General features: G+C 41.5%; 2 protein-coding genes across 3 annotated transcripts; one reads left to right on the top strand and one right to left on the bottom strand.

The window, feature by feature from the left end:
• Positions 1-2,285: 2,285 nt before the first annotated feature.
• Positions 2,286-8,876, bottom strand: LOC110045800 (succinate--CoA ligase [ADP/GDP-forming] subunit alpha, mitochondrial-like). The gene is made up of 11 exons (XM_020751430.2): positions 8,786-8,876; positions 5,790-5,899; positions 5,237-5,353; positions 4,948-5,160; positions 4,766-4,823; positions 4,505-4,588; positions 4,249-4,326; positions 3,697-3,837; positions 3,458-3,507; positions 3,275-3,346; positions 2,286-2,872 (listed from the first exon to the last, which is right to left on the bottom strand). Exons 1-11 carry the CDS (start codon positions 8,814-8,816, stop codon positions 2,837-2,839), a joined length of 990 nt encoding a protein of 329 aa, XP_020607089.1. The 5' UTR covers positions 8,817-8,876; the 3' UTR covers positions 2,286-2,836.
• Positions 8,877-8,880: 4 nt separating this feature from the next.
• On the top strand, positions 8,881-23,709 carry LOC110045798 (uncharacterized). 2 transcript variants are annotated; one of them, XM_089293045.1, is made up of 7 exons: positions 8,881-9,787; positions 10,792-11,482; positions 14,119-14,870; positions 15,916-16,061; positions 16,704-16,959; positions 18,084-20,497; positions 22,529-23,709. In XM_089293045.1, the coding sequence occupies exons 1-7, from the start codon at positions 8,881-8,883 to the stop codon at positions 22,802-22,804; spliced, it is 5,442 nt and encodes a 1,813-aa protein (XP_089149171.1). In that variant the 3' UTR covers positions 22,805-23,709. The 2 variants fall into 2 exon arrangements, with proteins under 2 accessions (XP_089149171.1, XP_020607087.2); XM_020751428.2 differs by having other exon boundaries at positions 16,704-17,385.
• Positions 23,710-24,197: the final 488 nt, after the last annotated feature.

Raw genomic sequence — 24,197 nt, 5'->3', positions numbered from 1 at the left:
ATGTCCAAAAATCTCTAGGTGTCAATGGGTGAAACTTCAAATTAAGACCGTGTTGTCAGGAAAGCTAGTCCGACACCGTAAACTGTTTCTACTCGTTTATGATGCACTGCTATATTAGTCTGGTTTAACAATATCTCAGTGTGTTGGTCGAGTTTTCAATTTAAGCTCGAAGAAACGTTTCTTTTAATAGACCTTAATACGCTCCTGTTGAAAATGATAGTTGTCCATTTTAATTTAAAAAAGACGTTCTTGTTAGTACGTTCCTGTTACTTGGTGAAACCCGACTATTGATTGGGAAAATAAATATAATACTGAACCTTGGTCTCGCTATTTTCGGTGGGAGGGAGGGTGGGGGTTGGGCTCGCTGCTTTCGGAGGGCTTTCAGCGGGGGGTCGCTACTTTCGGTATTTATTAACGTTACGGTTAGGCCTTGACGGATTGTGCTCCTAAATGTGGCATATTATGCTACTAGCAGTGCTTGAAATTTTGCCAAATTATGCCAAAATTATGCCAGAATTCCTAAATTATGCTCCTGATTTCCGAAATTATGCTCACAAAATGACGTAGATTCTGAACATAGAGGCACGCAATAACGACACCAAATGATGATGTTTTTCAAATGAACTGTTGTTGTAAATTTATTTGTGTTTTATAGCAGTTTGTCTCGGCCGTCAGCTGTCCAAATTAGCTGCCTAGTGACTAAGCATGTCAGAACAAAGTCAATACTACTATTTGCGTTACTAAAACACGCATTGCAAGAACATACTACCTAAATTTAATTTATTTCTGTAGAAAATACACCATATTTACTAAATTTTACGAATTTATGCTCCAAAAAGTGCTAAAATTTGCTAATTATGCCGTGGCAGTGCTTGTTTAAAAAATTATGCTTTTTTGCTCCAATTATGCCAAAAATTATGGTAGCACAATCTGCCAAGGCCTAATTACGGTAACAGGCCTCTGCTATATCGCGCTTTCTCCGCAACTTCGGATCAGGCCCTGGGGCCCGTTTCTCGAAAGACCCGGATACTTCCCGGGCACACAAAGTCATTCTTAGTTCATCTGTAACTAAAAAGAGAGAGGCGTATACTCCTGAAACGTCTTGTATGAAAGGAACCTCTCTCCATATTAAGAATATTTGAATAGAACACCTCCACAATTATAAGGTTTGAGATTTTGCGACGACTTTCCGGCGCGAAAACTTTTCGGGACCTTCGAGAAATGCGCCCCAGGCCCTGGTTGTCGAAAGAGAGGATATCGATTTGCACTAACAGAGCGCTATCTATTGGATAGTGATTGATCCCGTTAAAAGCGTTATCTATCATTAGATAACCGGCTCAGGGGCAACCATAGCGCAATATTTACAGATTATTAAAATAAAACGTCACGTCGAGAAATTACTTATTGAACTTGAGGGTTGTTTTCAGTTTTCCATACATGTTTCATTTTGTTTAATGTGAGACTTGTATTCGAGTAGCTGAGGGCGAGGAGGGAGTCCACTTAGAATCTTCGTGTCTCGCGGAGATACATGAAAACAGAGCGGTTGCATCAATGGTGATCCAATGTTGCAACCTTGTTTCAGTTCAATATCCTCTGGCCGAAAAAGATGTTACATAATGACTGGTAATGTATAAATAGTGCACTGTCTGAACTGAGATTTGTTTAGACACAAAAAAGTTGAACTCCTAGCGCCAGGTATATGTTATAGTGCGCATGTAAGTCCACCGACCGTCTCGAACTTACACAAACGTAGCTAAGGTTTCGACTCCTTTTTTTGTGCAGTAATTATACAAACGCAGCTAAGGTTTTCGACTGATTCGTTTTTTTTCTTCTTCCCCTTGAACGTTCATATAGCACGTGTTCTGTTGAAGAACACTGCCAGCCAGGGAAAGATGTCATCTATCCTGATCTATCGACTCGATTTATCCCATACAAACTAGCACTAATTTTTCCCTTTTCCGCGCGAGTTACGTTACGACAGAACACAAAATGGCTCAATATAAGCCGCTATAGAGAAGAAACTTTAAACCTGTGAAGGAAATACCTACCTGCCAGCCATAGCAAGCTTTGTTGAAGCTCTTGTGAGAACACAGCCGGCATACCCTTGAATTAGAGCTCTTTTGTTTCACTGAGAAATGCTATTCTGCAATCTCCACAAAGTGGGAGTAAGAAGTAAGGTAAGAGTGTGCCGTAGCGTTACTCGTGAAATGTGTGTATTCTGCCGAGAAGGATTGAGGAGGGATGTGCATGTATTGATAACCGTACAGTACGTGGCAAAACAAAGCTAAAACAGTACATATAGGTTTATTGGTCAGCTTCCTCTCTAACTGACTGGAGTCTGTACTGTTAAAGAATTAGCAGTTCCTGAATACAAGACATAACTGTACACTTAGAGCAACCAATTCTTTAAATGAATTGGATGCATACAAAGAAATAATTGATTCGCCCAGCGGAATTGACGGACAGACAATTACTTTTGATACAGAAGGTAGTTTTGTAAACCAGAACAGATAACACCAGATACTCCTTTGATATTAGGTAATAACAGAAAAGGTGTCCTTCCTCAATAAAAAAGCACCTTTAAATTCATTTTCACTCCCGTCTTCAATATATCAAGTGTTAAGCAATAGAGCTCATACAAAATTTGTTTTCAGTCTGTCGTCTTGATGATACAATAGTAACACATTCCTCGACGGTTATGTGACTTAAACACCATGCATGACACCTGTAAACAAGTCTATGCAGTGTGTCACGCAAAGAAATCACAAACGCGTCGAATCAATAAAAGCAAGTCTTTTGAGCAAAGATATGATTAAAAAGAGGAATGAATCACTTATTACATCTTCTCAGCATTGTGTCGCTCTTCAAAAACCTGAAAAGAAGAATATTTATTTTACAAAGACATTTACAACAATTTTCAATTTTTTTGTCGTAAGGTTCATGATCCACGCTATTTTAGGCGATTCAACCTGTCGTAGCTCTCGGCAAAATAAACATTTCACCATGCAATGAGCTCTTTAAAATTGGCCTGCTCTGCTGAAAAACTGCATGCAAATTTGTTAGCATTTTGAAAAATACAGTCAGCTGTGCATACAACCTTTTAACACAGGTGGTCTGAACATGTGTAAAATGGACACAGGTTCTAAATTACCTCAAACCAACTTACAGTCGTGTAAATTCTACTTGAGAAAGATGTTTTTCACATTGATCTTTTCAAGTTTTCCTTTTTCTGTTTGCCACTTTATTAACAATGTACATGTCAGCATTACATTACCTTTTTCAGTGTGGAACCCATTTGAGCTGGAGATGAAGTCACCCTGACACCTGCATCTCTTAAAGCTTTAATCTGAAACAAAAACTTCATCATTATAGTTGTAATGTAGATAAGCCTACACCCATGAGGCATAAAACATGCAACACACAGGACATGTACGAGTTCCATTTTTCCTTTGACTACCTTATGTTCAGCAGTTCCTCTACCAGCAGCAATAATTGCACCAGCATGACCTACAGTGGTATAACACAATACTGTTAATTTCATTACAAACTGATTTTTAAATACACATTGCACAATACCACAATATGTGCACAAGACTATCTCTGCCAAGCCGTCTGTACACATTGGATGCCTATAAATAAAAAATGATTTTAAAAAGTGACTAAAAATAAACAACCAAAATATCTTGTAATCCTGACCCATTCTCCTTCCAGGAGGTGCCGTGACTCCAGCAATGAATGATACCACAGGCTTGGCATTCTCGCCTGTGTTATGCAGTTGAAGATACTCTGCTGCTCTTTCCTCAGCGCCACCTCCAATCTCACCAATCAGGATGATGCCTACAGTGAAACAAAACATATCAGAGTCAAGCTCTCTGTACTGACTGTTTTTTTCATAATTTGTACTTGCTGCAGGGCTGTTAATAAGGGCCATAACCCATAAGATCTGTGACGGCTGACTGGGCTCTAAATGTTATGGGTGAACTTGCCTGTAGTTGATACAATTCAACCATCAAGTTACAAATTTGTTACGGGTGTGAAGATCAAGGCTGCAGGTGAATCAAAACATAATGACAGCCCTGTATTGATAATGTAACAAGAAATGAAAGTGTTAATCAGATCATTCTTTGGAAATATCACTTATAAACAATAATTAAATTGCCAGTAAGAGTAAAGTGGGTCCAGATTTTACAGGGAACATGGTAGTCAATGAAAAGACAGAGCATAATGATTGTGTAACACAAATCAAACCTTCCGTCTCTGGATCTTGTAAGAAAACATCTAAACAATCCATGAAGTTTGTACCATTGAAAGGGTCTCCACCAATTCCTGCAGGTAAGATGTATAAATGGCACTGTTAGAAGTGTTGGACAATAATTTATTGCTGCAAAACTGATACTCAACATTATTGTTGTTTACATTTTGTTTAGAATTCAAACTCCACCATGAAAATGTAAAGAAAAATGAAGATTGCAAAATAGGATCTATTTTGAACTTTGCTTCTTACCTATACAAAGAGATTGTCCAAGCCCAACCTCTGTCGTTTGATGAACAGCTTCGTATGTTAGAGTTCCTGATCTTGAAACAATACCTTTAACAGACAAACAAAAAAGTCTCACTTGCTTTAGCAACAAAAACACACCTGTAACTCGTACTTTCTTGATTATTCTAAGCCAGGCAGAGTAGCAAAATAAGGAGGACCTAATTAGCTAAGTGCTGGAAGAAATAGAAACACAATTTAATTCAGTTTCATTGGTTATATACCAACCTATTTTTCCCGGTTTGTGAATGTGCCCAGGCATAATACCAATTTTACACTGTCCTGGCTGCAAGGCAACAAATTTACAAATTAGAACCCAAAAATGGCAAGAAATTACCTGCAATATTGAATAATTTAAACATTACTTAATAAACAGTAAACTTATTCTTATGAATTGTTTGTCTACCAACCTTGATGATTCCAGGACAATTGGGACCAACCATTCTGCTTTTTTCCTGTCGTTCTAATGTGTGTTTGATTTTGACCATATCTTGTTGGGGTATTCCCTCTGTTATGCATACAATTAAACCAATTTCAGCGTCAATTGCTTCTAAAACAGCAGCGGCAGCATATGGGGGTGGCACATACACCACTGTAGCATCAGCACCAGTAGCATCCTTAGCCTGAAGAGACAAGTGTTCAACATTCATCATTCACGTTGCATGTAAAGCGCTAAGCTATCATGAATATTTTTATTACCTCTTTTACACTGTCAAATACTGGAAGCCCCAAGTGTGTCTGGCCACCTTTCCCTGGTGACACACCTCCAACCATCTGTGTTCCATAAGCAATGGATTGTTCACTGTGAAAAGTCCCCTAGTTAAAATAAAGCACACATTAGAAAATCAACATAACAATGTCACAGCTAAATAACAGTCTGCACAAAGAAAACTACAACATAAAAACCTTGCAAAATACTATTCAAAACTCAGAAAGAAATGCACAAGAAACCTCATTCAGAACAAAAATTGTACATGTAACTTTAAAAAGATTTAGTCATTAACTGCTTGGATTAAATTTAACCTTGTATAATATATTAAACCAAATTATTTTTGTTAGTAAAAATATTTGATACAAATCAGTGTACAAAAATGTTCTGGATACAATATCCAGGAATCTATATTGTGAACACTAAGGTGGATCATCAGTTCTACACTGCTGAACATGAGATTCAATTCTTGTCTTAGGTAAATTGTGCTATGTAACAAATGGAAGAGCTGGTATTTTGTCCTCTATGTAAACTACTTCTCACCTGTTTCCCAGTAAATCCCTGACAAATAAGCTTGGTATTTTTGTCAATCAAAAGATTTTTCCTGGTACCAGTATAGTTGTGACGAATTCCCACTTGCTCTAAGCTGAGTCCTTCAGGAATAATAAGAATGTGAGCAGACAATTCATTAGCCCCTGCCTTTTAAAATGTACATGTACCAAACAGGTCATTTCTGAGAAGCACTGAGTGATTGGTGGGCTGAAGTTAGCCAGTTGCTGATCGATCAACATGAAGATGAGAAGGTCAAAAACATTTACTGGATCTATAAGGTGCTGTTACAACAAGCAATGTCTGTGTTTCTTGTTTTGCAGTTTTGCTGTACCATTATGAGACAAGCTGGACAAAACAGTGCATGGGGTGTTACACTAAAAGTTACATTAGGCAATTACAAGCTGAGTGGCAAAGTTGCGGAGTGTAGATTGGCTTGCACAGTGCTTTCAGTAACATTTGAAGTAGATGTCTGCCAGTATAAAGGTAGGAGGCTCAGGATATATAACCTTTGCTAGGGGGGGGGGGGGGGGGTCTGGGGGCATGTTTCCCCAGAAAATTTTGAAGTTTAAACTCTTGGAAATAAGATTTCCAGCTTTCTGGCCATCAAAGTTAGCAAAGTCAATGATGAATATATGCTGGAACCAATCTTTTTCGCTCACTGCCCGTAAATGATTTATCTCTGTCTGGGTTATCGAAGTGCATCGGCTTCCTTCACAAATTTCTGCAAGTGTAAAAACTGTGAACAGGCTTGTGGAATGAATTTCCAAACAATGAACAAATAAAGTCTTTCATTACTTCAATTGATGGCCCTTTGTGTGGCTCACGACTTTCCAAAAATTGCAAAGATGGCGAGGCCTTATCTGCGACTTCAGACAGTATAGTTTTGGAATCAGTTGGGTTGACTGGCGAAATTTCATCATTGGAATGAAGCATTTCGTTTTGTGCAATTGATATTCATCCGTAAGCAAAGAAGAACACAATAGGTTTATAAAAGAACAATTCAGAAGTCAAAGAAATTTATTCAAAGTACCTGTTTTGCTTTCAAAAGAACGTAAACAAATCAGTCTGTCCAGACTGTATATGGGTGTGCACTTTGCTGCCATCTTTTCTCAACCGACCACATGGTAATAGTTTAAAAGCAAGGTTAAATTTTATTACGATACTGCTGAAAATGGCTGACTGTTTTGCAATTTGCATTTGCATTTGATGGATGTGTACGCTTTTATATACATGAACATTCAAGGCAAATGTAAGAAATATTTTATCAGTTTATTTGAACTGAGAAATAGGTAGGCAGTAAATATTGCAAGAGTTATATTTTTGAAGTTTTTGTCAACAAACACAGCCAAGTAGCTGGTGACTCAATGACTCACAGCTGCCAGAGCTCCAGCAGTAGCCGGCTTCTAATGAAAGCGCTGTTGCAGGCTACCCGGTCTCCCTCTGTTACACAGTTGTAGCGTTTACCCATTAGTGCGTGTGAAAGGGAATCTGGAGAGAACATGCTGTCTGCCATTAAATCCTCGAGTTATGAGTGTTGGTAGAATGTGAGTGATTAAGAGTTTATAATTCGAACCATCTGTGCAGGAAACTACAACTGCATAAGCTATAACATTGTTTCATTATTGCTGTAACTGTGGCAGAAATAGCAAAATAATTCATTTTGTTCAATGGCTTTTGGAAACTAGTGCTTTCATTTACCAGTAAAGGTAATACCTTAAATTAGCCAACCAAAACATAATGGACAAAAGCCCTTGTGTATATATACTTCTAGCTATAAGGTACAGTCTCCAAAGGTAAATATCTTCTTTGAGTATACTATCGATCTGGAAACTGGAGGTTTATAGGCCTCTGTCCAGAATCCAGTCAGTGCAGACATGTACAGTGTGGGGCCCAGTTCTTGGCCGCGCCCAGTTCTCAGCCACTTTTTGTTCAGCGTTTATTTTTTGCGCCACAAATCTGAATAAAAGGCAATTGTTTCCAAAGGCAGCTTGATTCCTTGTCTTCCATTCTGCCAAGTTTTTCTGTGAGCACGTTGAGGTGACGCGAAGGTAGGTGAATTTGGTTTCCCCGAAAACGTGTTTGTTTACAGCTACTCAAATTACATGGTTTAATTCAAGTTTATATTTTGTCTGTCTAGAAAGCCCAAATGAGCCAATTCTTTGCATAAAGGATGTAGAGTGATAAAGCTATCTGTTAAATATAAACTTTTCCTGGCCTGTTTAATTCTTTGACCTAAATTCACCCCTCAATATTTCCTTAGTACTTTTGCGTATTTGCCTATTCTGGGCCACCCTGCTCGCCTTCAACACTAAAAGCGCTCATAGTTTTGTGTGGAGTATTCGTGTCAAGTCAGTTGTAAAAGTAAAGCTGTAATGGGGTGGCATGCTGAAAACTATGAGCTCTGACTTAACCCCGTTTTAAATACCCAACTCTTTTTTAGCGTCGCTTGACTGCACTTAAGAGAAAAACTAGGTGTGCAAAAAACTTCCTTTTCTAACATGAAACAAAGCTCTTTAAGGATAATTTGTGATCGAAATATCAAAACACAAGCCTTATAAGTGATTTAACAACAAAAAATGGTAATAAAGCGTTGTTCATTCTGAGGAATCGCGTGCACTCTTTTGTGGCCGAGAGCTGGGCCCGCTGGGAGATAACTGGGCCCACGAACGAAACCTCCATTTTCGTTATTACTCGGGAGAAAACAGCGTTGAGCATTCGATAGCTCTACATGTGTAAACTGAATGCTGAAGCTAGATATGCGTGAAATGTTAAGTCCTTACGGCTATTCCAAGGTAACAAATACAAGTTTACGTTTTTTGTGGCCGAGAACTGGGCCCCATACTGTACATGTATTTTGCAAGAAAATTACACTAATAGCTAACCAGTTGAATAACAAATGAATTTCCTACTATGGCTGATAACGTGCCAAATGATTACATCTAAAGGATAACCAATTGCAGTAACGGCAATATAACATTATTGCTCACCAAATCTCCTAAGTGCCACGCGAAACGCCATCTTGGAAAGAGGCCTTCCCAAAAGTCTTCGCGAGCTGAGGATTGAGTTTGCAAGGAGCCATGGGATGTTACGAGCCCAGGCAAATGAAGCGCGGTTCGGTTTGATTCTACGAAGAAATTGTTTTCATTGTTATTGTTATGTTCGTGAACGTAGAATGGATTTCAGTCCGGAAGAATTTGATGTTAGCCCTCCTTGCTTTTTGGTTGAGAATTCCCAGGCCGATGAATCGCGGCAACTGGGCCGATCTGACAGCGATCAGCATTTATCGATCATAAAGCGGCTGCCGATCTTTCGATTGTCGAACAGAACTGACTCTTCAGCTTGTAATTCGAGGAATGATTCGTCTGTTCCTCGACATCCTGTTGCTCTAAGTTGTCCTACGGCTGGCGGAGAGGGTTATGGAAAGGAAGAAGGGGATCCAAGTCGGGAACAGGGGGATGGGGACCAGCCGGGGGAGGGAGGTCATGGTAGTGGCGGTGATGACGACAGAGGTGGTGGTGGTGGTGGGGATAATGGTGGGGGTGGTGGTGGTGATAATGGTGGGGGTGGTGGTGGTGATAATGGTGGGGGTGGTGGTGGAGGTGATGGGGGTGGTGGTGATGATGAAGATGATAATGAGAACAATGGCCAGGATCCCAGTACAAATGAAGAAGAATCGCCTCATTCAGAGGAACCATCTTCATCATCATCAAGTGATACTATTCCAAGGTTGATTCGCCCCGAAGCTGTTGTCACTAATAATGACCAGTGGAAAGGACAGAAGTTTGTGGTGCAGGTTGTGCAAGATGCACCACTGTCGGGTGCAGACACCAGTCATGGCAGTGGAGGTAGCATGCATGAATCTAGTGATAACTATAGCCAAGCATCAACTGGTATTGTGGGGGAAGGGAGAGATGTTGGTGCTGATGTAAGTGAAGCATCCACAGCCCCGATGGAAGAAGAGAGAAAGTCAACAAGCTCTTCTAGTATAGGTAAGACTTGTGTTAATCACCCAACCTTCATAGGCACTTAGCTACTGGAAATCAAGAATTCAAATTTCTCCTCTCATCGTTTCCTATTTAAAGGTGATCAGGCTGTGAAAGCTAATTCAACTATCACCTCTTAGAAGTAGACAAATTGTTTTTTTTGTTTTGTTTTTTTTGCAGTTAATTTAAAACTTTTGTTGTTCATTCAATGATTTAGCTATGATTGTTGAACTTGCTTTGTTTTTGATGTCATTATGCATTTGATGGCTCAGTTACATCTCAGTGCTACTGAGGGGTACTGAGTGTTAACACAGAGTAGTCTTGTATCAGGGATCCATGTTTGCAGTCATCTGGTAGTCTGAGATGACTGAAAAATAATAAGGATGACCAAACAATATGACAACTATAGAGTTTAGTTTGACTCTACCAGAAAAAAAAAAAACATTTCTTAAAGTTTCTTATGAGTTCCCTGCATTCTGCTTCCATTTGGACTTTTAGAAAACAGAGAAAGATTTGCAGCTTTCCTTCACGATAAAATCATCGTGATTTTGGTCCCAGTCATATTGGATAATGTGGTATTCTCCAGGGATGAAATCATTGCAGGCTCAATTTTCATTTTGTCAACCACTGATTTTCTGTGTCCACTGACAGCCACAACTACGGACATGATGTTCTGGGAGACTGGTCACATGAAAATGATAAAAAAGTAAACTTTCCATTTGACATGTTGTTCAGTCCCCGTTCTTTCCTATTGAAAGGGCACGTAAAAATTTGCCAGGGCAAGTATGTCATCTGACTTACTTGATGACATACTTGCCTGGCTGGCAACTTGGCGAAAAAAAAGTTTTCAGTCGCAAATATAAGTGATCGACAAAGGCTTCTGAACAAGAATAAGCCCGGGGCCTACCATATCCACATGTCAGTTGAGCTAAACGACATGTAGTTCATTATACATTTAGTATGTTTTGGTACATCATTTACCTCTGAACTCTGATGTCTTTAATGCATAGGACATAAATCTGAACAAGGATCAACTATCAGCAGTAGTAGTTACCATGGAGATCTATCAAGTCTATCAAGTGGAAGCAGCTTCCCTGTATCCCCAGAAGTACGTAAACACCTTCCACTTCATCCAATGCTTCGGACGCAGTCAACAAGCGATAGCAGCAGCACCAGTGCTGGCAGTAAAGATCAGGAGAAAATACACAGCAAAGTCACTGGCTACAAGTTGGTTAGTGTGCAGGAGGAACAAAGTGATAAGGAAGAATCTGAAGTATGTTCTTCACAAGAAGACTTGTTCGCTTCTTCTCAAGGCCACCAGGAAAGAGGCAAGACATCAGATTTATCTCACTTGAACTTTTCTCCACAACTCCGATCGACTCCAGTGGATGGACAAAGCAGATCTCAGGAAAATCCCCATGAGAAATCACTCTACAAGAAAGTCCTTACCACTAAGCAGCGGACGTCAACACCCGTGGAAGGTGGTCACTTTCTTTATACCCCTCCCTCCCAGGGGACACCAATTGACAATATTGCATTTAAGAGCTTGCAGTTCTCTGGAGAGCCAAGTGTCAGAGAGACATCATCCTCATCATCTGATAAGGTGTCACCTTCACCAGAAGTGTACAACTCAATTCCAGCTTTGGATCCATCTTCTCCCACTGCTAGTGAGGAGGAGCAAGCAGAAGAGAAAACCAGCAGGTAATGAAAGAAAGGGCTAATATATAGATTTAGGCCAGCCTAAAAGCGTAGCTCCTGGGCCACGTTGTTCAGAGTCAAATAACCCAGGAGAAAGGTAGAATTTTGATTTCAGTTTTGTAGCTTTGCGGCGCGGTTCTCTGTATATTGTTTGGCCTTCTGTTTTGAGCTTTAATAATCACTGTATACACAAAACAAAGCAGCCAAAAAACATTTGTATAGAAAAAAAAGTTATAATTCGGTTAACTTTTAATCCTTGGTTAGCGTTAACCGGCTTCCGAACAATCCTGCCCTGTTTTCAATAAGTTAACCTGAGATGAGCCCGCAATCCAATCGAAAACCAGCACTTGGTCAGCGGTCAACTTCAAAAAAACATGCGACCTTGATAAGCTGTAAACTTGAGCCCGCGATATGGTCACGTGATACTGGTCAGCGGATACCTTGTTTTGACAGGTGTCAATTGATCATAACATGGATGTCCAATATCAAAGAAGTACACGGTAAACCAAGACTGCATGTCTCTGTCAACCTATTATTTGGAGTATGGTGGCCATGTTGCGCGACTCCGTCATCGTCGCCGTTGTGCGTACGCGCCCACGAGCAATACCGCTAGCCATGATGACCATGAGAAAATCAACTCATGGGTTTCCTTTTCTCTCCTATATGAGTATGGGGCTCCGCTTGGCAGCCCTTCAGGCCGCCGGAGCTCCGCTATTAACAGTATTTATTATTACATTATATCAATTTTCAATTGAGTGTCAAAAGAAATCAGGCGATTACTTTGGTTTGGTGTTATTATGGTTTGAGATTGGCTGACAAATCTAATTGGTAAGTAATTGGTTTGGTTTTGGTTATAAGACACTGAATGGACCTTTTCAGGGGGTAAGACGGCCATTTTGAATTTTTTTGTTTCCAATAATTATTGTGGGATGCTTAGGGGGTAAATTAATATGTATTTGCCCCTCAAGCATCCCATAATAGCTATTTGAGACAATAGAACTCTAACTGGCTGCTGTATTGCTGAAAAGGTCCATTAAAAACTGCTCTAACTTAGACAGGACAAGGAGACCTCTAGAAAAACCACCAGGCTGATAGGGGCTGCCACCTCATTTCAATAAACATGCATGAGCCCAAAGTTATTTTCAGATGGCTAGTTATAAATTATACCAAAACTGGGCAATTTACTGGAGAAGACAAAAAACACCCAGTTACATGTATGCAAGAGGAAGAGGCAGCGTGGCAGAGTGGACATGAAATCCATAGGTCATGAATTCAAGTCAAGCTCTACATGTATCCACAAGCTACCTGGACTTGATTTGCCATAGACCTGATTTCAACTTCTCAACCATGCTTGTTAATAGCAAACTGGGTGTGGTTCTGTAATAGCCAGTGCTTTTGAAGTAATGAAGGAGTACATGAAAAATTATAAGGTTAATCGGCTATTTTGTTAGTGAAATGGACTGAGAGATTTCAGCTGCCTCATTTCATTTACAGAAGAGGTGGCTGAAATTCAACCGTCTTTTTCAAGCATGCATTACAATTAAAGTTCTTTAACATCTTAATAGTTAATTCAGACTTCACTATAAACTTCACACTAATAAATAGATTTAGCCAAGCCTCAAAGCAGAGCTCCTGGACCAGGTTGTTCAAAGCTGATTAAGCTAACCCAGGATAAGCAAGAATTTTGATTTGAGTTTTGTAACTTTGTTTGGCCTTCTGTTTTGAGTGGGAATAATCTCAGACTACACAAAACATAAGCAGTGGAAAACATTTTTATACAAGAAAAATAAATTTTATCATTAAACATTATTGTGTTAAATTTAACATAACAAGTTTGTTTAATTTATGATTTTTCGAACCTGTTTGATAATGAGTGCAAGACAAAGGAAAATAAAAGGAAAGTGATGTGTAAATTGTAATAAATGATTAATGCATTTAATAAATACAGTCAAACCCCTATTACTGGTAAGCGGTCACCTATTGAATGGCCTCCCCTATTAGGCAACTAGTACTCAAAGTTCCAATGAGGGATTTCCTATTGTTTGCCCCCTTTAAGTGTCCACTATCCATTTCCTAAAGGGTGGCTGTATTGTGCGGTTCCAGAAAATATCCATACTCCCCCCCATAGAAGGGATTGGAATTTCCTGGGGGATGGGGGGTTCTATGAGACCAAGAAATTTAAAGAAATGTATGAAGCTTAACTGGAATTTCCAGAGGGGTGGGGAGGTGTTAGGAAAAATCCCTTCCATGCAGGAGGTATGGATATTTTCTGGAACTACACAATGTTAAATTTAACATAACAATTTTGTTTAATTTGCGATTTTTCAAACCTGTTTGATAATGAGTGCAAGACAAAGGAAAATAAAAGGAAAGTGATGTGTAAATTGTACTAAATAGTTAATGCATTTAATAAATACAGTCAAACCCCTATTTAGTGGCCACCTATTAAATGGCCACCCCTACTAGGCGACCAGTATTCAAAGTCCCAATGAGGGATTTCCTATTGTTTTAGCCTCTATTAAGTGGTCAGCCCCCTTTAAGTGACCACTATCCATTTTCCCAAGGTTGGCTGTAGATATAGGGGTTGAACTACATTTAATGTTTGCAAATATGAGTAATTTTATTTTCAATTTATTTAGTTCCTGTGGGAAAGAGAACAACACTGAGAAGGGTTCTTCTCAAAGGCAGACTGAAGAGGGTCATGAGGTAGCTCAATCAGGGGGTAACAGACTGAGTGCTGATCGGGAACCATCAGAGATATCAAGAGCCGCAGCAGAATTAGTACAGTCATTTGATTTGTCAGAGAACCAAGACAAACATTTTGAGAGGCCTGCACCCCTCAAATTCAAGGAGACATCAGATGATGAGGTAGTGGTGTTACCTCAATGGCAACAAAAACAACAGCAAGAGGTTCACCAGCAAGGCAGTGGTACCGACGAAAAGAAGTCATCATCGAGTACCAGTTCATCACAAGGGTCATCAGGGGATGATCAATTTAGGGGTGAGCCACAACCTCAGGTGCAGCAGTGGCAGTCAGTTGTTAGTGCACTTGTTTCCAGCAGTTCAGGTTCCCAAGGCACAAAGGCAGAAGCTGTGATGCAGGCATCTAATTCCAACAAACAACAATCTGTACAAGTAGTGGATGTGAGTTTTTTCGAGAATAGTGAAGCTGTGCCTCTTATCTCCAAGGCAGAATGTCCCAAGGAAGCACCACAAGGGAACCAGTTGTCACTTTCTCCATCATCTCTTGCAATAGATCCCTTTAAACCAGATGATGGAAATGGTAAAGGAACAGAGGAAAGTCCTGTGTTAATCCCAGGTCCCACACAACCCGTGTTGAGTGAAGATATGTTCTGTCCAGTTGTTACACAAGAACAGCAGGATATTTCAGGTTTTTTATGTATTCTTATGTATTACACTCATCCACAATAGATGAGCTTGGGGAGTGGTGCCTAAAAGGAGGGTGAAGCCACGAGTGCCACCGAGCCAAACGCATAGGGTAACCATGACAACCCTGTGAGCGGCAACCACCCAACTGGCACCGTCACACTGAAAAACAGTGGAAACACAGATACTTCCCACATACTTACCATGACTAGAGGGAGGGATGAGCCGGGAAGAAAAGCACCGTGAGAACTACCCGATAGCGATAACAAACACGGAATGACTTGACATCTGAAGCTTAACTGTAAACCATGTGGTGCCCCTGCACGAAACCCCCGGCCACCCCACACCAAAACCCTGGGAGATACTGCTGGCCAGCATTGTCTCATGTTTAACTTAGCCTAAATTACATTTAGCCACATTTTTTTTTGGTTGTTGTAACTTTTTTGTCTGGAATCTTTGGTCTGTATCATGAAGTTGCAAATATCATGTGACCTAGGTTCTACAAATCCTGTGAAAGCTCTCAAAAAGAAGTGTCACAAAATATCGCCCATCCAACCCCAGAACAGGGCAGCCCTGTCTTGCAGTCATGCCATTAATATGGCCACCTCATTATTACGGCCACTTTATTTTAGCCCAATCAAAAGCTCAGTCAGTCATTTTCTCATTCAAAGAACTCCTTAAATAGGGTACCCCATTAATACTGCCATATTTTTGTGGCCTGTTGGTGACTGGATTAACAGGGTTTCACTGTATTTAGTCGTTTCAAAAATGCTATGTAATAAGATGATTTAAATCTGAGTGGAGGAAGGTGATCATGCATGTAGGTCCGAGATCTAGATGACCATTCCTGCTCTCCTACTGAATGCAGCAAAGTACCTCCTCTTTGGAGAGGGGTGGGTGGGTGGCAGTCAGCATACTGCTTACAAAGTAAAAAGAAAATCGTCAACTAGGGATAGTGTCTTATTGTACTTATGGGGGAGAATCAAAAGTTGTCAGTTCTGGGTCTGGCAAGAGTGAGCGGTAGTAATAGCTTTGTAATGTTGTAACAGATAAATCAGCTGATCAGCCAATGGTAGAAGAAGAAAACATGGCTGAAGATTCTCAGGACATAGTGGTGCCATTCTCTCTACACCTGACCCAGTCACAAACAGACACGGACAACCAGGTACCAACTGCAATGGAGGTGATTGATGAGGTAATCCTGAGCTAATTAAAACTGTATCCTGAGTCCACTTTACTCATGTAGTGAAGTCTTAACCCATATGTATCTGGTCTAAGGACAGTTTACTACAAATAAGACTGAAAAAGCTCTTAAAAATGTCCAATAGTTTAATAGCATAAACAAGACGTTTTGGGCTCGGCAATTCTTCAGGATGCTGAAAATGAAAGTACAGTCGACTCCCGACAACTCGAACCTTCAGGGGAAACAGTAAAAGGTTCGAGTTATCGGAAGTTCGAGTTATTGAGGGTAAATTTACATAGAAAATGGCCTGAAGGGAAATGAAAATTACTTCGATTAGCGGGAGGTTCGAGTTGGCGAGGGTTCGAGTTATCGGGAGTCAACTGCATGTTGAAAATGTAAGAATTGCAAAGAGAAATTTAATGCTGGTGGTAACCCTATGATGGGCTAGGATCCCATCCAGTGGAAATTAAAAACACTGTAAGTCACTCCTTGCTACTGAAACGCCAAGGACTGACCAACAGATTGTTTTAAGTTTAAAAAAGAGTTGCCCGGTAGATCTTCTGCATCATGATGTACTAAAATGTATGCACAGCTTGTCATTCAACTCTCGAATGTGCAACCTCTTTTGGTGGACATGTAGGCTTACTTTCACAGGAATTGCACCAGGAGGTGATTGTTGTTGAGCCGGCAGATGACGCCAGAGAGGACAAGCCTGCTGAACTAATTCAAAAGGAAGAGGTGGCGTCACTGACGAAACAAGACTCAAGCAGTCAGTCGATCTTGGCTCCGTTGGTGCAGCCACAGTCTAAAGTGTTTCATGCTCCAGAGGATGGAAATAGAAAGCTAAATCCAGAAAAGCAGAATGTGGAGATGTCTGGCGACTTACCTGAAAATCTTGCAGACAGAGATGGTATGTCCTTCAACAAAGTTCCCATAGGGGAAGATTCCCACCCTTCCACTGATCCTATCGTAACAACTCCTGAAAATCTCCTCTTGGCTGAAAATTCTGGGGGAGGTGCTCCCAGCGAGGAAAGTGGGCGCGTCGAACTTGAAAAAGAACAGTTAAGTACACCTGAAAAAGACATTCCCGCAAGGAGACCGACAAAACCGCGGCTTCCGGTGGCAATATTTTCCGAAACCTCAAGCGAATCTGCCACTGGGTTTCATTTTTCTTTACCAAAAGAGCCGCTGAAACCGTTAATGTCTGCCACCCCACCCCCCATAAGACCCGTTCGTTACGACACTCCGGACTCAGAGGAGAGGAGCAGTAGACGCAGTACTATCCCGGATGTAGTTCTGCCTGTGGTAACAGAGACGCCGGGCATGTCCAGTCAAGGTATGATTTGGACTTTTAGTTTTAGACCAAGCGCTCCCCTTTCTTCATTTAGCGTAACCCACAGAATCGTTATGTATCAGGTGAATTTGCTATCTTATTTGGTGACAAACGGGCCATCTATTATCGACAGACGGCACCGGGAGCTTGTCAGGTTTAAAAGTGGTTTCATGTTTTTTTGGAGTTTCTTAAAAGAATATATTTTGGGGGGTTTATAGATAGGTCGGTCTTTAGACAGTCCACTCTAGGTTTCTACGTTAATAGGAACCTCGAGCTTGCCTTCCAATGGTTGATAATTATACCCTCTTAGAGACGTTATTGGCAGATGGTGAAATTCTCCAACTTGACTTTACCATCTGTGAATCTCATTGGCTTTCAATCAATTTTTTGTTCTTCTATAGTTTCAACTTCCATTTTAGAAGTTTCATTTGATTTTTAAGAGGTGCTATTGGAATTTGCGACAAATTGTAATGAATTATCAACGTATTTTTTTCAAGAGAAGAAAAGAATTTGACAAAAGTTTGCCCGACTTTTTTGTGAAACAAATTTGAGATCTAAACTTGTTTCGTGCTAAATTCAAGACAACACCCCATTAGACCACTTTTGTATGTAACTTAATCGCCTAAAATGGCATAACGCGCAGGTTTTATTATTTTTTGAGTTTTATACCACTCGTTTACGCAGATTTATTTTCTTTGTAGCTCCATCAGGTTCTTTGGATCAGATTAGGCCCCAGTCCCTCACAGTGTCTATGCCGCGTCACGGTTCCCCATTTAGTGACTCAGAAAGTTCAGAACCAGTCTTTCACTTCGAGCCTGCCCTTCCGATTTCCACGACGCCGGGCAGATCAGGCCTTCTCCAGCCCAGTGCCTCTGAGCCCTCGCGATCAATATTCAGTCACGCTCGAGAGGCCATCGCAAAAAGTAAGAAAAGAGAAGTACACGTGGAAAAAGACAACGATCCGTTTGCGTTTACCGCCGAAGATGAGGCGCCTGAACCAGTAAGAAAAAAGCCAAGAAGGGGATCTCCTCGAGGGACGCGAGGAAAAGAGATTAGGTCAAGAGAGGAGGACGATAGCAATACTAAAACTCGTGATGCATCAACTTACAGAATTGTTGAGGGCCCAAGCTTGTCCAACGACCAATCAGTTGAGGATCGCAGAGAGGAAGAAGGAACATCAAAACCTACTTCTTTGCAAGAAGGAGTTGGCGGCAAACGTGGGCGTCAAGAAAGCGGTGAATCATCTGAGAGCGACCTACCAGTAGAACGGTCAAAACGGGCGCGAAAGGAGGAGGAAGAACCGAAGCAATACAAGCAAATCACTCACATGCGTACTATTACCACAGTAACGACTCAAGTCCAACGAGTGGTTACAGTCAGCGTCGTCGGTAAGGAGTCCGGCGAAGTGGTCGAGGTCTTAACCTGGGAAGAAGACTTGGCACCACAAATCGAAAACAAGGAGGAAGAGGAGGAACAGGTACATGATCTTGTCGATGGCTCGCGTCTGACGCTGTCTTCAAAGTCACCAAAACAGCAAGAGCACCAACAGCAAAGCAGAAGCTCTCCTCGAATTAAGAATGGTAAATCGCTAGTTACCACCAGGTCTGCGTCTAAATCAGTTGGAAGGACATCAACCAAGCAACTAGCCATGACAACATCTGAGAAGAGTGGTTCTGATAGAGGCTCGGATGATTCAGGAAATGGAATAGGCGAAGACCATCAGAGAAGGGATGAGCCCACAGTTGAAGAAACCCCTGCGGTTACTAGACAGGCCACCATGCCCGTTGTGGAAGAGGAAGCAGATCTCAAACGCAGCTCATCAAGTGATTTATCTCTGACACCTGGAACCCGCGTGTTGGCCAAGTGGCTGGACAGTTACTTCTATCCAGGAGTAATCACTACAAAGCAGTACAAGAACGGCCGGTACTTGGTCACATTTGATGACGGTGATAAACGAAGGATACCGAGGGAAAACCTCATCATCAAAGATTTACTTCCTGCGGGGCAAAGTGTCATGGCTCAAGGGAATGATGAGGATGACTTTTACGAGGAAGGAGTCATCGTCGGCCATTATCGAGAAGGAAATTCACGCGGTTACGAGATACAAACCCAGAGTGGCGCAATTAGCCGGTATCCTCGAAGTAGAGTTATTTTATCAGAACCGCAAGCTGCGGTCATTCTGTCGAGCGAGAGTTCCGTTAATGTTACGAGTGGCTCAAGCATCAGTATTGGTGCTCATAGCTTGAGGAGGAAGGAGGGAAGCGCTGCAAGTAGTGGGGCAAGTATGCACAACATCACGAAGTCGGGAAGTACAAGCTCTAAAGACACAAGTGACACTTCAAGTGAGGAGAGGGCTCGGGGAAAGAATGCTGCTCGTGCCTCAACGCACGAGAGTCCTAGACTAACAAAAGCTGCGACTGCGAGCACTGACATAACGCCCAAGTCTACACACAAGTCATCGCATAAGGTCAAAGCACAAGCGAGACGAGCGGGACATAGGATTGCTGAAAGTGAATCGAGTTCTGATGAGCAACACGCTGCCGCTGCGAGCAAAAGACGACCAGTTAAAAGAGGGCTGTCGTCGTCGTACAGCGCAAAATCACCTGCAAAGCCGACAGTCAATGAACCGTTCGCCGCTCCGACGCGACGTTCGCCTCGTAAACAGATGAGCGGAAAAGAAGACACCGTTGAATCACCTTGTCTGCCTGGCAACAGAAACATATTTGCGGGGTTAGCTTTTCTAGTGACTGGTGTAGGTAGGGACAAAAACGAACCCGAGGAATCGGATAGCGAATCAGAGAGAATCGAGTTCAATCGCGACCATCTCAAACGCCAGATCGAGGCCGGAGGCGGCGTCGTGCTGTCGTCATTTTCTCAATCCCAGATCTCTAGCACGGAGTGCTTCCTCATCTCGCACACACACCAGCGGACTCAAAAGTATTTCCAGTCCCTGGCCTCTGGAATTCCTTGTGTGTCGCACGTGTGGATTAATGACTCCTGCACGTGTGATCGTCGTCTGGACTACAAGAGATATCTACTTCCTGCAGGGGAAAGCTTAGAGGAAGGCGGAATAGTGGAGTGTCGGCCACGCAGAAACATCTTACGCGATATGCGGGTGAGTGGATTTCCGTTAATAATTAAACTCGCGGACACGCGGCAACATTGCGAATAATAGGCCCTTTGCACGATCCGGTCACATCGTACAAAATCACACATGCCGGGACGCAAGTTGCATAGTGGGACTACAACTCGTACCAGTCCACCTTGACCCGCCTTTGTTTTGGAAGTCCCACTGTGTAACTTGCGTTCTTTGCACCATGTGACCGGATCGTGCAAAGGGTCTATTTCTAAGTTACACCAACTCTTTCAGGTAATAAGCCCTTTGAAAGATCCGGTCACATGGTACAAAATCACACATGCTGGGACGCAAGTTGCACCGTGGGACTTCCAAAACAAAGGCGAGTCAAGGTGGACTGGTACGAGTTGCTTTGTTTTGGAAGTCCCACTGTGCAACTTTCGTCCCAGCATATGTGATTTTGCACCATGTGACCGGATCGTGCAAAGGGCCTGTTGTTTTCACGTGACGTTACAGGCAGCAATGATGGCGAGCAACCGCGTTGTTTCACCGTGTGTTCGGACCTAAAGCATAGCATAGCACTAACCAATGCGATATCTAAGGCCTTGTCCACACTACGTCGCAAGAATTTGAAAACGCAGCTTTATTTCTATGGTTAGGCCCACCGTCCACACTAACCAGTCAGTTAACTTGTCGATAAGCAATATTCAAATAAAGGGTAGGTGCCAATTGACAGCAAAGCAGGCAATGGGCAAGCGAGTGTGGGAAAACTGCAAATAAAGGGGGTAACCATGGCAACCTCCCATGGGTCATCTCAGGAAAACAGAACTTCTCGGAAACGTGCTTCAAACCGGCGGAATTTGAATACGCCGGCTTTGCGTTTTAGTGCTGAAGGAAAACATTTTGAAAAAGGAGTTTTTCGAAAACGATGACGTCACGATAATCGTGAGATTTCTCTGCCCGAGTTTTCCTGAAACACAAATCCAAAGTGTCCGGTAATTGTTGCGTTTTCAAATTTCTCCGGCGCAGTGTGGTGGGAAAGCATTTGATGCGTTTTCAGAGTGAAACCTCCGTTTTCAAATTTCTCCGGTGTAGTGTGGACGGGCCTTAAGCTACTTGAGTAAACAGTTCAGCTCACACGTACATAGTTTTGTGTGAAAATGGTTTTGTTGTTGCGTTGCGCGCTTTTGTTTTTTCAACCTCGTTCCCATGGTTGCATTTCTCCCCGCCACTCTTGAGAGCGGAAAGGGGAAAGAAAATAAAGGAGACCCTGGGAACAAAGAAGTAGACGTCCTACCGCTGAAAGCTGAGCCCTCCCTACGATCATCAGTGGCGCCAACTTTCTAGAGTGCACTCTGGTACTCCCACTCGCCAGGATTTGCACTTGTTTCTCCAACACGCATAGGGGAATACATGCTGACGTCATTGTTTACATTTTTGCTCATTTGCATACGACTTTGCTTACAGAAGGAAACATGTTAGATATGAATTGACTCCAGGCAGCTAAAGAGCTAGTGAAACTTAATACGTGGTGAAATTTTAGCTCTTTGGGTGTAATATTCAAGGAGATATTGTCTTTCAAAAACTACAAAATTTCTGGGTGGCAAAAGCGCTAATGAGCTCATACATTCTTTGTAAAATTTTGAGTTTTTAAACACGTGTTGCACAAAAAGTATTCAATACATCAGGCTCATATTCATTGGCAGAGTTAATCGTACTATAACCTTTCAATATTCAGAACTGAGTTATTTGTAGTTCCATCAGAAACTGAATTGCTTATGCTAATGAAGCAAATATTGTAAACAAGGATTCCCCTGTAGCGGTAGCTGGAAGTCATCTGGCTCTGGGAACGAGGCACGAACTGTCAAATTTTCCTCTTCTTTCGGTACCTGCCATGAGTAAACAGCCACCAGAAAAGGTGCCCACTAAAGGAGGAAAACTGTGCTGTTCATACGTAGCTGGGACCATAACTAAATCTACGCTTATGAGAGTTTTGAGTCCACAGGAAAATGCAGTGTGGAGAGTAATTTGCCATATATTTATTTTACTTTTTGTTTTGCTATCAATAAGGTTCATCTTCACGGGAGTCAGCAGTTTAAAGACACTTGGTCCAGCGTTTTGCTTGCTGCGGGATGTAAGATGGTCACCAAAATTCCAAGCCGCGTTGATTATCATTGCGATGTTGTTATCTGCGAGGATAACAAGCTTCCTGAAAGCGTCAAACACGCTGCGAGTCTGGGGATTCCTATCGTCTCACTGGAGTGGCTTTTACAGTCACTTATTAACGGTCGCCAGGTTCCATTCGATGGCCATGCAAAATATGATTACCGTTACAAGAGTGCGTGACCATGAAAAGAACTGGCAGTGCGTGACTGAGTCTTAGAAACTGGGAAATGTTACAGCATTTAAAAGATAAAGCCATGTCACCTGGGAATGCGTGACAATATCCAAGAGACTACGCGGTCATGTCGTAAGAACTCAGAATGCGTGACCATATCGAAGAATTAGGAATGTGCGACAAGTAGCAGACCTGTCGTGTGAAAAATCTTTATTGATAATAGTTTTAAGTGATCACAGAAACACAAAATTAAATCTTAAATTTTATCCAGTTTCTTTGACAGCATTGTTTTAATTTTAGAAATACGCCGTGGTCATGTCTTACAAAAGTTAAGTTCTCCAAAACTAGTTCACTGTAATTTTACTTTTTTTGTCAACCCACGTGATCAGAGATGAAATCACCATGTAAGCGTCAATCACATGGCTGGATTTGTAATAAACTATGACCAAATTATTTTTAAAAATATTGATTATGATTTGATATGTAATAATTTTAGAAATAGTGTATATTTAGTAGTTTTAATTTGCCTGTTGTTTTATTTAAACAAGTTACTAATAGTTTTATTGAATTTTTATCACATTATTTATTCTGATTAGCACAGATTGGAAGTTTTTCAACACTGAAATATATATCGGGTACGTATTGACTGAGAGGGAGGTCTTAACGGGAATATTTTTGGCGCGCAACCGTGTGATGCATGGACTGGATACTGTTACAGCCATGAGTCTTTATAATTTAGTCATACTCTCCATACTCAGTCAGTAAGTGCTTTATCATATCGGCTGTTCTTGATGTTTTTATGGAATTGTAATGTAATTTAAAGGACCTCACGGATCGCGTGATGAAACAAAATAAGATGTTGTAAATACATTAGAAGAAGAAATCAGAGAATATATTTTAATTGAATGCTCCACACATTGTTTTGTCATATTTATAACCGCAGTATTTTTATTATTTCTGTGAGAGAGGATTGGATTCGAGAGTGGTATGGATGGTAAGAGGGGCGTTCTGGGAAAGAATGCAAAACGCGGCCATTTCCGAGTTGCCTATTGCCTCTTTTTGCGATTCCGTTCACATGAAAATGTGTTCCTCCAACAGGTTCATTTTCATGCAAATCAAACTCATTTTCATATGAAAGGTTTTGCAGAAGGACTCGTTTTGAAACAGAGGCACAAGATAACTTTGGCGTCCCTTATCTGGTCGTGTTCCAACCAATGACTCCCTGCGCTGTGACCGCTCTCGTATCCAATCTTCACTCCCAAAATGGCCCAAGAACACATAGCGACTGACTACAAGAACACCCGTATACTGTTTCTTCCCCTACGTCTGGCCTCGCCCTGTTAGCGAGAACTGAAAAAAGACTCATAAGTTTATCAGCCTCTTCCGATCGAAGATACTGAA

The sequence above is a fragment of the Orbicella faveolata genome, unplaced genomic scaffold (assembly GCF_042242905.1).
Source record: "Orbicella faveolata isolate gen_17 unplaced genomic scaffold, um_ofav_v1 contig_1, whole genome shotgun sequence".
Taxonomy (NCBI): domain Eukaryota; kingdom Metazoa; phylum Cnidaria; class Anthozoa; order Scleractinia; family Merulinidae; genus Orbicella; species Orbicella faveolata.
The sequence above is the reverse complement of the archived record's forward strand: the minus strand, read 5'-3'. Positions and strand labels throughout refer to the sequence as shown.